The 12065-nt window shown below is 46.4% G+C and overlaps 1 protein-coding gene across 1 annotated transcript in view; it reads right to left on the bottom strand.

Annotated features, from left to right (window-relative positions):
• Positions 1-12065, bottom strand: part of LOC147726184 (BOS complex subunit NCLN-like) — a 212513-nt gene that overhangs the window by 115207 nt on the left and 85241 nt on the right. The window contains exon 5 of the mRNA XM_086960282.1: positions 7288-7371. Within this exon, the coding sequence (XP_086816408.1) occupies positions 7288-7371 (84 nt within the window). The remainder of the gene's footprint in view (positions 1-7287; positions 7372-12065) is intronic.

Genomic DNA, 12065 nt, shown 5'->3' with positions numbered 1-12065 from the left:
AAATCTGCTATCCGGCAGTATCTGAGTAGGCAAAATATTTATTCTGTAGCTAATCTAGCACTGGGTTGCTGTTACTTTACTATAACTTAGAAGTACTATCCTCTACCTCAGACATTTTTAATAGCTCATTTTTGAGGCCCTGTACACAGAGTATCTGTCCCTTGGCTCTTCCTGATAATGTCACTCTATAATTCCTGCACTTTACTCAGTCCACTTCATGACAAACTATCATGGCTGGATCGCTGACATTCTTTTCCACTACAGCACTATATGGCTGAGTGTGGGAATGACTGATCAGCAAGTCCCACATGACGTAAAATCCACCAGCAGGGTGGTCTGATGGGACTTGTTCCTAGCCTTGTGTGTCTAACAACTTCCAACAAACATTTATACACATGTGCATCTTACTGTTTCAGAGTTATTGGCATAGTGACACACTATTCCAAGACCTGGTCTGCTCTTGTTGTTGTTTTGAATGTGACCAAGGGAATGAGCAGACAGGTCTATAAATATTCCCTTTGACCCTCCCCCCAATTGTGTTTTTGACTCTATAATTCCTAACAGCAACATCAGCAATATCCGTGATGGACACACGGTCAGAACTAAGGGCAGCGCTGTACAATACTGATTGTAGACATTTTAGAAGACTATTGAAAAGTGCATGCTGGTGGCCCAAAGTCGAATGCAGTTCAGTATAACTTATTGAGAAAACAGAAAGACTAAATCAGGCCTACATGTGTCTGTTTAAGTCTAATATGTAAAGTAGTAGATGCCCCCAAATGACCACAGGACACTGTAATGTAGGTTGCGTTGTTTATTACAGGTTATATGGTAGAGAGCGCCGAGCCGGGTCTCTTCCCTGCTCCGGCACTCGCGCTAATGCCGCGCAGGGCTGCGCGCGCATCACAGATGGCCGCCGCCGCACGTCGCGTCGTTACGCAACGTGCGTGCACTAGACCGCTACACTACATATCTCCCTTTTTTTCTAAACAATGAAAACTATAACTTACAGTCCGCCACTCATGTCAAAGTCCTGGAACCTGGCGGGCTTGACCACTGCTCTGCCCCTGCGGGTAAGTCTTACCGGGGTGGCCATGGCCTCTCTCGCAGGAGTCTCTGCGCCGGCTCCCCCACTGTTCAATGCAGCCAGGCTCTCCCTTGGTCTCCTTGAGTTTATCTCCTTCTCCACTCTAGGACTACATCTGTTGCTTCGCTCCTCGCCAGATTCTTCTCCTCCCATGTCTGCTTCTCCATCGAACCGTTCTTCCTCTACTCTAGGCTCCTCTGCGATATCAGATTCTCTTCCTGCCTGGCCCCACTGTAGCACCTTGTTGCATCTCGCTATGCGGTCCTGCGACCACACATTCCCGTCACTCAACAGGGCGGCTCTATCGTACACCTCCTTCACCTGCAACGGTTTGCTGTATTTGCTATCACCTTTTCTTTGCATCGTTGCCAGCTTCACTCGCACCCATTCGCCTTCCTCCAGTCCTGTGTCCCTTACATTTCGACGCTTGTCATAATGTTTTGCATTGATGGCTTGGGCCTTCTCCAGGTTTGCCTGGACCACTGCTGTAGACCACTTACTCACTATGGTCTTCTCCTTCCATACTCGATTGTCCTTCATGAAAGGGTCACGGCCTCTCAAGATTTGGAATGGGCTGTATCCTGTTCCTGTGGGGGTGATCCTGTAGGCCCATATCATTTTCCATATTTCCTTCTCCAAGTCCTTATTGTTCGCTATCGCTGCTTCCACCGATCCCATTACCACACGATTAAATCGTTCCACTAGACCGTTTCCTGCCGGGTGGTAGATCGACGTGTGCTTGGAGAGAATGCCATTACTTTCCATGAAGTTATTCCACTTGTCCGAAGTGAACTGAGGACCATTGTCGCTTAGGATCAACTTGGGAATACCCTCTCTCACGAAAGTGTCATTCAGGAAATTTAAGATTTTTTCCGCGTCCATTATTTCTTCCACCTTCATCTCAGGCCATTTTGAGTATCTGTCAACGAGGACACACACGTATTTTTGTATGCCTTGTCCATCCAAGATTGGGCCCAAGACGTTGATGGACAGCTCCTCCGAAGGGTTCTGTGGGGGGTCAAATCTACCCAGTGCGGGGCACAGTGGCTTGAGCGTTTTGTCTGCTTCCTGGCACTGTGGGCATTCTCTGACGTATCGTTCCGTTCTTAGGTCCATACCTTGCCACCAATATCCTTGCTTGGTTCTCAGTTTCATCTTGACTATCCCCAGATGTTCTTCATGGAGTAACGCCAATAGCTTCACCACTATGCCGTCGGGGGGAACGACCTTGTCTCCCCGGTACACAAACACTCCTTGATCATCCACCGACAGTTCTTCCCGGACTTCGTAGTACAACCTGAGGGATTCGCTGGTGTGTTTCTTTTCTGGCCAGCCCTGCATTATGTACCTCTTCACCTCCTGCATGATAGGGTCTTCATTATATGCTTCGTTCCACTCCTGGTTGCTGATAACCTTCTCTTGGTCATCAGTCAGAGCCACCATCTCTTCTCCACTTGCTTGGTCCTCTTCCCCTGGTTCCATTGCCGCCGCTCTACTCAAGTAGTCCGCCACTCTGTTCCGACTGCCGGGGATGTACTCCACATCGTACCTAAATTTCAGTAACTTTAATGTCATTTTTGAGATCCTGGGGGTGGCACTGGCGTGGCAGCTGGAAGTTAGTACCTTCACCAAAGGCTTGTGGTCTGTTTTCAATTGGAAACGGGTGCCCCAAAGGAATTGTCTGAATCTTGTCATGGCCCACACCACGGCCAGCATCTCCTTCTCTATGACACTGTATTTTCTTTCAGTGTCACTCTACGTGCGCAAGGCGAAGCTGAGTGTATCCATCACTCCCTGTCCTCCATCCTGCATCAACACTGCCCCAAGCCTTTATCACTGGCATCCGTAATGAGTACCGTCCTTCCCTGTGGATCATATCCTTGTAAGGGTATGGCTCCTACCACATCCTTCTTAATGCTCTCAAACTCCCCTTGTGCTTCCTCCGTCCACTGGAACACCGAGCTTTCTCTTGTTAGCATTCTCATGTGGTGTGTTTTTGTTGCGAAATGCTGCACGAATTTACTATAGTATTCCGCCATTCCTAAGAAGGACCTGACGTCTTCCTTATTGGCAGGCGGGGGCACATCACAGATCGCCTTCACGTTCTCGGCCTTGGGTGTGATGCCTTGCACACCGATCTCATGTCCCAAATACGTTACTGATTCCATGCCCAATCGGCATTTCTCCCATTCGGCCGTTAGGCCCTTTCCTTCTAGTGTTCTCAGGACCTTAGTGAGTTTGGCGTCGTGGTCTAATTTGTCTCGCCCCATCACCAGGATATCATCCTGGAAATATTGGATGCCGTCCATATTCTTGAACAACTGGTGCATAAGTTTCTGAAACACCGCTGCCGCTGAAGCTAGTCGAAACGGCATGCGGCGGAACTGGTAGCACCCGAAGGGGGTTATGAATGATGTTAACCTTCTGCTCTCCGGGTGCAGGGCGATCTGATGGTATGCGGATGTTAAGTCAATGGTTGAGTACCATTTGATGCCTCTTGTCATGGCCAGCATCTCTTCAATCCTCGGCAAAGGAAACTTCTCAACCACGATGTTTTTATTCAGCTCTCGTAGGTCTACGCAGAGCCTGACCTTTCCACTGGGTTTCATAACCACTACCAGTGGCGCCAGCCACTCGGCGCATGTAATCGGTTTGATTATTCCTTTCCTCTCTAGTTCCTGTAGCTCCACTTGCACCACCTCTCCCACTGCCAGCGGTACGTTCCTCACCTTGTGAGCCACCGGTATGGCGCCTGCCTTGAGAATAATTTTGTGCGCAAACTTTTCTAGCTTGCCCACGGTGCCTCCGAAGACTTTGGGAAAGTCTTTCTTCCACTTATCCAAGTCTGGCCATGCTTCCGGTTCAGTGAGCAGGATTTGCTCCTTGCCACCCGGGTCCAGTTTGATGCCCAAGTCGCCTTGGTCCAGCCATCCCAGCACTGATGGGCCTTTCTTCGATATGAACAGTTTACAGTTGGCACTGGGTCCTCTAAATTCAAACCTCAGTGGTCTGAACCCCACCATGGGTATAAGGTCACCATTGTACGTAACCGGCCTTATGTCCAATTTCTCCAGGTCTGGGCCTAGGTGCGGCTTGAAGGTTTCGTTCCACACTGCACGCTGGACAATAGTGTAGGGTGATCCTGTGTCCGCCACTTTACTTATCGGTACACCATCAATGGTCATGTCCAGTACCGCCTTGGTCGACCTTTTATTGTCCACACTCAACACTTGGTCATAGATGCAGAGTACCGTGTCTTCATCTTCGTGGTCCTCCCCCTCTCTGTCCTCTTGTCCTTGGTCAATGTATTTAACCATGCTTCTGGAGGATTTCCTGCGGCACACTTTTTCATAGTGCCCTGTGATTCCGCAATACAGACATTTGGCGCGAAACGCCGGACATTTCCTGTTGTGAGCTTCGTGCGCCCAACTCCCACATCTATAGCACGATTTCTTGTTGTTTCCCGTCTGTCTACCTGGTGGTCCCGGGTTCCCTTGCCACCTGTTCGGTCCCTTCAATGAGGGTCCCTTGTTTCTTTTTTCCTTGTGGCGTTCATCGTCATCAATCTTGTTCACCATCGGGCTCACCGCGGCCTCCCTTTTTGCCGCTTCTGCGCACCTCCGCGCCAATTCCGCTCTCCTGACTATTATCATTACTTCCTGCAGTGTGGCGTCGCCGCTGGCCCATAGCTTGTCTTACACTACAGCGCTCATTGTGTGCATTACGATCTGATCCTTGATGAATTCATCTTAGAACGTGTCGTATTTACATGTGGATGACAACTTTCTTAATGCATAGTTAAGGAGGTAGGTCCCGGGACGTAGGGTCAGCTGGACCATATAATATATTTTGAAAGAACAAAATGCCAACCCCACCACTTTTCAGGTGCTCATAAATCCGAGCAAACAAATCGAACTAGATTACAGATTTGTTCGGTATATTTTATTTATACCCTTTACTTAGAAGTTTTGAAACACTTAATTGCCCATACGGTAAATTGCTTTTCAAAGTTCCGTGGGTGAGCACTCCGGTGATGGAGAATAGTATTTTTGTCTGTTTTTTGTGAAAAAGTGACGATTTGAGGTGCCCCTCTCTACAAGTGATTTCAACGCCTAGAAAGGTCATAGCAGTTTTACTCTGTTCTAGGGAGAATTTGATGTCTTGGTGTTTGTTATTTAGCCACTGGTGGAAGGCGATCAATTCGGTGTGGCTCCCCTGCCACAGGAGCCACACGTCATCGATATACCGTAACCACTGTTTAATGTGTTTTTGAAAAGGATTGTTGTTTTCAATGAACCTCTGTTCATATTGCGCCATATACAGTATGGCTACCTCTGGAGCATAAGGACAGCCCATGGAACAGAGGGGAAGGGGGTATGGTCACCTATGATTGAATGATGGTTGGTGACACAGTGCTCTCTTTTTTAATACACCTTACAGAACCCCATTGATTGAGCCCTGATGAGATTCCATGTACTTTGTCCACGGATTCGAAACGCGTCGGCAGAATAGAAAGAAACATGAAACATACAGGATTGATTTCTGAATTTGATTAATGTTCTGAATTTATCTGTGTTCTTCGATTTCTTCTTTGAACGTGTCTCTATCATTGAGTTGAAATATTGATTTTTTTGAATATGTGCAAAGATTTATGTTTGCTATTGTTCAATAAGAAAAGGTGTATAATATTATTTTTTTTGTTTAAATAATTCATTTAGGTATTTGTGATTTTTGTATTGTTACATATTGAGTGTCTTTCTCAAACATATGATCACTGTTCTTAAGTGTTTCAAAACTTCTAAGTAAAGGGTATAAATAAAATATACCGAACAAATCTGTAATCTAGTTCGATTTGTTTGCTCGGATTTATGAGCACCTGAAAAGTGGTGGGGTTGGCATTTTGTTCTTTCAAAACTTTCTTAATGCAGCCACGTATTCTTCCACCGACTCTCCTGGATGTTGCTTCCTCTGCTGGAAGTTGTACCTGTCTATCGACACACAAATGGTGGGCTTATAATGTTCATTTAACTCCTCGATTGCATGAGCATACACGTCGTCATCCGTACTTGCTCGTGGTTTGGGTACCAAGTTCTTGAAAATCCTTAACCCTTCCGGGCGTAGATTGTGTAATAATATCCGTCTCTTTCGTTTACTGGAGAACTTCTCTTCGTTCTCGTCCTCCAACACTTCGATGAAATTGTCTATGTAGTTTCTCCAATCCTCCCACCTCATGAGAGGCTCCCCTGGTTTAGGTGGGAACTGCACGGGGGCCATCGCTGACGCTGCTTGCGCGCTCATCTTTTCGAGCCTTTCTGTGGCTGGGGTGTCTCCGTGGCTACTAGGGCTACCTGGCGCGCTGTTCCCCTCTTGATATTCTGTCTGTAATTGGGGGGTCTCTTGTTCTGCCCCTTCGCTGTTCCTGGAGGTAGCCAGCGCTCCTGCTCTCAATCGTTTAGCGTTGGGGGGTGCCCCGGCCAGTGTGCTCCCTTCTCTGTCCTTTTCTTCTCCCCAGTGCTGAATTCACCTACCTTCTTGAGGCTGTGGGCTCTGCTGCGCTCTCTGGTGTCTGCCCTTCCGTGTGCAGTATTGCTTTCAGGTACCCTGTGGTGTTGCTAGTTCCCGGCTGTTGGTTTCCCTGGTCCAGCTCGATTTTCTTCCTTTTGTTATGGGGGGTGGGTTCTTCCTTTCTTCCTAACCCGACCTCGTCGCCATTGTAAAGTAGTAGATGCCCCCAAATGACCACAGGACACTGTAATGTAGGGTGCGTTGTTTATTACAGGTTATATGGTAGAGAGCGCCGAGCCGGGTCTCTTCCCTGCTCCGGCACTCGCGCTAATGCCGCGCGGGGCTGCGCGCGTTCAAAGATGGCCGCCGCCGCACGTCGCGTCGTTACGCAACGTGCGTGCACTAGACCGCTACACTACATAGTACAGTTTCATAATTACAGTCAGACACAGTACCCTGTTCTTATTGGCTGCTCTCCCTATAAGTCTAAGCGGGTGCACCTAGCATAAGGACAGGGACGATGGTGATCACTGATGCAGAGTAGGCCTATGCTTTGTGACACTCTGTGCATATTCCCAGCATCCTTTGCCTTCCTCGTGCCTATTGTCAGTGTGCCCATCAGAGTATTCAGCCTCTGGAGGGAAGGTGGAATTAGCCACAAGAATTTCAAATCAAATCAATATTCCTTTACTTACTGGAGCCACTCCAAATGAATCATAATGAGCAACAATGACCACTGTAGGCAGATCCTCTGGTTCTCCTTGACCCGCAAGGTAGCCCTGGTTTAAGAGAAACAGACAACATATGGCTAGAATTAGATAAATTCAGATTCAACCTCACTAAAATGGCAAACTGTGTTTAAAGATTGCCTCCACAGGTGATAATTGGTTTTTACTTCATTAATTAATGCAAAATGAAATGCAGTCATCACATAAACTAATCAGTTTTACTAATCCTTCGGTTTTCAGATCCTTTTATAAGTCCTTGATTAGATAATGAGCACATGTATACATTAATTGTTCCATTCACCTCCCATGTTCACAAAACATGGGTCAGATAGAAAACTGGATGTCGTCACCCATCGCTTTCTTTCAGTTGTAACAAGACAGACCCCACTGCTATTTTGAGAGAATTTATATTGCCAATTTATTAAGGATTTTGCAGATTTAGGTGCTGACATTACCTGTGTTTTACAGAAACAAAACATGAAAGAGCTGAATAATTCCCTGCTTTTTCAGCTAGGAAATCCAAACAAAAACTTTCTTTCGCATTTCCCTTTTTAAGACACAGGTAAAGTCAACAGTTAAATCTGAAAATCCTTAATAAATTGGCAGTACAAATGTTCCTTTGACAATGGCGGAGAAACACTTTTAAGAGCGGCAGGTACTTTCTTTAAGTCCATACACAAACAGGATACATTTGACTTGAACTCAAAATACTGATCCTCCCCTTTCTTAAATTCACATTTCTCAATTTTACAGGTTAATTGATATTGCAAGAGCCTTGACTATAACAAGGTCTCATGGTTTCAATGCTTATTAAGGCTTTTGGAAAATAACAAAATATAATCTCAATAGATCAGCACAAAATGAGTCAAGAAATCTGAAAAAACTGACCCTATGAAGTATTGAAATATGGAAGGGGCATTGCACAGCCTGAATGGCATTACTTCATACTCAAGATGCACACATTCAGTGCAAAATGCTGTTTTACACTCCTTGTCCTCTTTTATACACAGAAACAGAGAAGATGGTAAGCCCCTCGCAAACAGAATTTGGTGAATAGTTGTACACCTCCTACAGAATCAAGAATATTTTTATTAAGAGGTAAGGATTCTTCAGAACAAAAACAGAGGTGCTGCAGAAGGAGACTAAGAATGTTTAGTCAGCCACCTTTGTAAGTTCTCCTGAAAATAGGTTTTAACTTTCTCGTTCGCCTAGAGAAAATTGACAGCACTAGGTTCAATTGGTAATCATATTCTTGATGAGGGGAAAGTGAGCATAAATCAGGTTAACAAAAACTGGAGAATACATGTGGCACTGAATTGACAATGAAGAAACCTGAGTCACAATTAGGTTTGGAGTTGCTATGTAATATTTCATTTAATCAATATTTGATATATAACTCGTGAAGCATAGCAATGTCCATAACAAAACTTTGATGATTGTGAAATTATTCTGGTGGCCTAATTGATGTATGGATTCCAAAAATCACAGCTATTAGATCAAAGGAGACTGGGATAACTTACTTCACCAGTAATAAGTATCAATTATTAGTAGCAGGACAGGTCTTTTTCGAATAGCTACAGAGGCAAGTTGTCTATTAGACTCTCTGTGTAACTTGTTCAGGTTAGTACAGCAAGGTCCTACCCTGCATCCCTCTATGCACAAGTGTTGCGTGTGGTTGCATGTTTGCATGCATTAAGTGTATAGCTAAGGTGTGCAAGTAGCATGTGTGCCATTTTAACCCATGGACCTATTTTGTTTCCTCTGTGTGGTCGCAGTATACAAAATGGAGGATGGAGATCCCCTTCCAAACAGGCTGCCTTTGAGACCTAGCCTTTTGGTAGTTAATGTCAACACTAGGTGTGGGTGGATAGGAGTCAACAGTGCCTTTGAAATGCAAGGGTGTTTCCAGGGCATGGTCTGACTTTTGTTCCTCCAGAGGTGCTAGAGACAACGTATATTTGAGCGGCAAGAGGGAAGCGGTTCCATAATTTGTTTGCTAGTGTTTTGGGATGCCCCAAGAGCTTCTCAGACGCATTCTCCTTCCTGATATTACCTGAAAATAAAGATTGTATCTAGTTTGGTCACTGGCGTAATGAAACTTGAGGGGGGCCTCTGAAAGGTATGTGAAGGGGCCCCCTCCGGAAATAATCAGGAGCTCTACAGCCAGAGTATTGTGCTGAGGTGGCCCCCTGGAGTTTGGGGGGCACCCCCCATCGCAGGGCCTGTGTTATGCCATTGGGCTTGGCTGAAGCCAAAACACCCAATGGTGGAACTCTCTAGAAATCGTTTGTGGGCAGAGACCCAGTACCAAAAAGGACATTGGAAGGACTGTATAACGACTGGACTGAGCTGCCATTCAGCCATCCACGATTTCTCATGCCCAAGGGAGGCTGCACCCACCAGTGTGTAGGAGGACTTCTGTGATCCAGGACTGAGTCTCTGACTGCCAGCTTTCCAAGGGCCAGAGAGGACATAGCCATGGAAGATTACAACCTGCCGCTGAGTATCCACACTGGAATAGGGACTGCTGAGCTGAGGGACGGACACTGGAGATGCCCATGCAAAGCTTCTACCCAGAGGAGAAGCCCAGAAACAACTGCCTGGTATGAGCCTGTGTGCTGGAATGCCAAAAATTCCACTCCAGATCAAGACTGCCCAGAGGAGCTGAGGTGTGCCGTAGCTGTGCCAGTGTGGTGGTCAACCAGGGTAGAACTGTGCCAGTGACTTTGTGTCCCATGCTGTAGTATACCATGGAAGAACAGTTTTTAGACTGAATGCCCATTCTACCTTCTTCATTGTGTCCAGCGCGGCTGTGCCACTTCAGCATTAACTTGTCCGTGCTGCCAACCAGTGCAATGGGGCTCCTTCATCATGTAGCTGCATGTGCTGCCACAATCATATACCCCAGCTATATGTGATGCTATATGGTGTGCCTGGACATGCTATTGACATTGTTGAGACCCAGCATGGCAGGCCAGCTCCACTGTGTGAGTCCCTGTCAGCCGTGACCCAGAGTGGAGAGCATAAGCATAGAAGACCCTGAATGGCAAGGCACCTGTGTCCTCAGAATCCTGTCCATTCAGCTGGCATGCCACCAACCCGATGTGCGTCTTGCACCACTTGTCTGGACCGACTGCTCCACTATCAGTTCTCGCGAAGGCTCCTTGGAAGAGGGGCAGAGCCAGACATGAGGTCTGCAAAGACCAGCAGAAGTGCTCTTAAAGACTGAAATGCATCCTTGGACCCGGTAACGATGGAACTATTTCCCGGGAGACCCAGCTCAATAAGGAAAGGAGAGGTCAGAACTCTCTGTACCCAGAGACTGCCCACATCATCACCAACTTGGGAGAGGTGGGGGTTGCCTGGAGTTGGGGGGTAGAGTGGTAGAAGATCGCCTACACAACATTCTTACAAAGTTTTAACCATTATTCATTTACTGCCTGGACATTGCAAATGTCGGTTGGGTATTGTGCGCAGTGTTGAGTCCTGAGTCTCTAAGTCTGCACCAGCGCCCTGCCTTAGCCATGGACCGCTTCCAAAGAGAGTCAAGTGCTAAAGGGTTGTACTTGGTCCATAGTTAGTAAGAGCTTCGAGAACATCGGTAAACACACATAACCCCCAAGGTTGTATCATAGTAGCTCTTGTAAGCCTGGGACCTCCCCCCAGATTGGGTCTGACATGAATGGTCACCAAAAGAGAACTGTAATGGGAGTGAAGTCTCCCTCCATGGCACTGAGGGCCAGTGGTGTCTCATCAATAGTTTGGACTACATCAGGCATCTCCATATTCCGCTCTATGCACTGCACTTTTATGTATAATCCGTTTGCACATTTAACTTGAATACCCCTTCTTCAAATGAAGGAATGTATGACTGATTACATGATGGGGTAATATGATAATAGTACTTTATATAATATGCTTCTCTTAACGTACCTTTAAAACATAATGTTGCCAGAAATGATGAATAAATATGAACGTGCGTTGTAGTTAGTGACCTTATGTTGTAATATTTTCTCAGGAACATATCAACTTGCTTTGATAGTAGAGTAGAGATAAAAATGTATATATATATATATATATGCCAAACTCACGGCGGGTGCAACCAAAAAGCGGAGGTGGAACCGCTTAAAAGATCAACAAACACACGTCAACTTCGGTGCACACTCGGGGCATTAGTTGGCTTTGTCATATCCGCAGATGCGTTTCTGGCTTCTGCCTTCATCAGTGCGGAAAAGCCGTCGATGATTAGCCACAGTCTTTTGAACAGTCCTGCCATTTATCAGGTGTATCCTTGGCCAATGAACGGCCCGCGATGCGGCGTCGTAATTTCCGTTGTTTCTTGCCAATCGCAATGTTCATGGCGCACCCATCGTTGAGATTAAATGACAGCTGCATCTGCTGTGACCCTGTGTCCCCTCGCCTGCCGCTCCACACCTGTGAGTGCCCCACGCATTAGAGAGACACTCCTGCTTTGTCTAAGCAACGACCTCACTCGGTCAACAGTATCTGTTAGCGGCGTTTCTGGCAGCCCAAATTATTAGAAAAAACACCATTCCACCCATGGCAGGACTGTTCAAAAGACTGTGGCTAATCATCGACGGCTTTTCCGCACTGATTTTTTTTTTTTAAATATATTTTTATTGCAGAGTTATAAACCACAGGATAAAAGTAAACAGCCAGTACACTTGTGGGCCCCCCCCGTCCCATGACAATTCACAGTTGTACACAGCCATTCAGCCTGCATC

The sequence above is a fragment of the Lissotriton vulgaris genome, chromosome 3_1 (genome assembly GCF_964263255.1).
Source record: "Lissotriton vulgaris chromosome 3_1, aLisVul1.2, whole genome shotgun sequence".
NCBI lineage: Eukaryota > Metazoa > Chordata > Amphibia > Caudata > Salamandridae > Lissotriton > Lissotriton vulgaris.
This window is presented reverse-complemented; position numbering and strand designations above follow the sequence as displayed.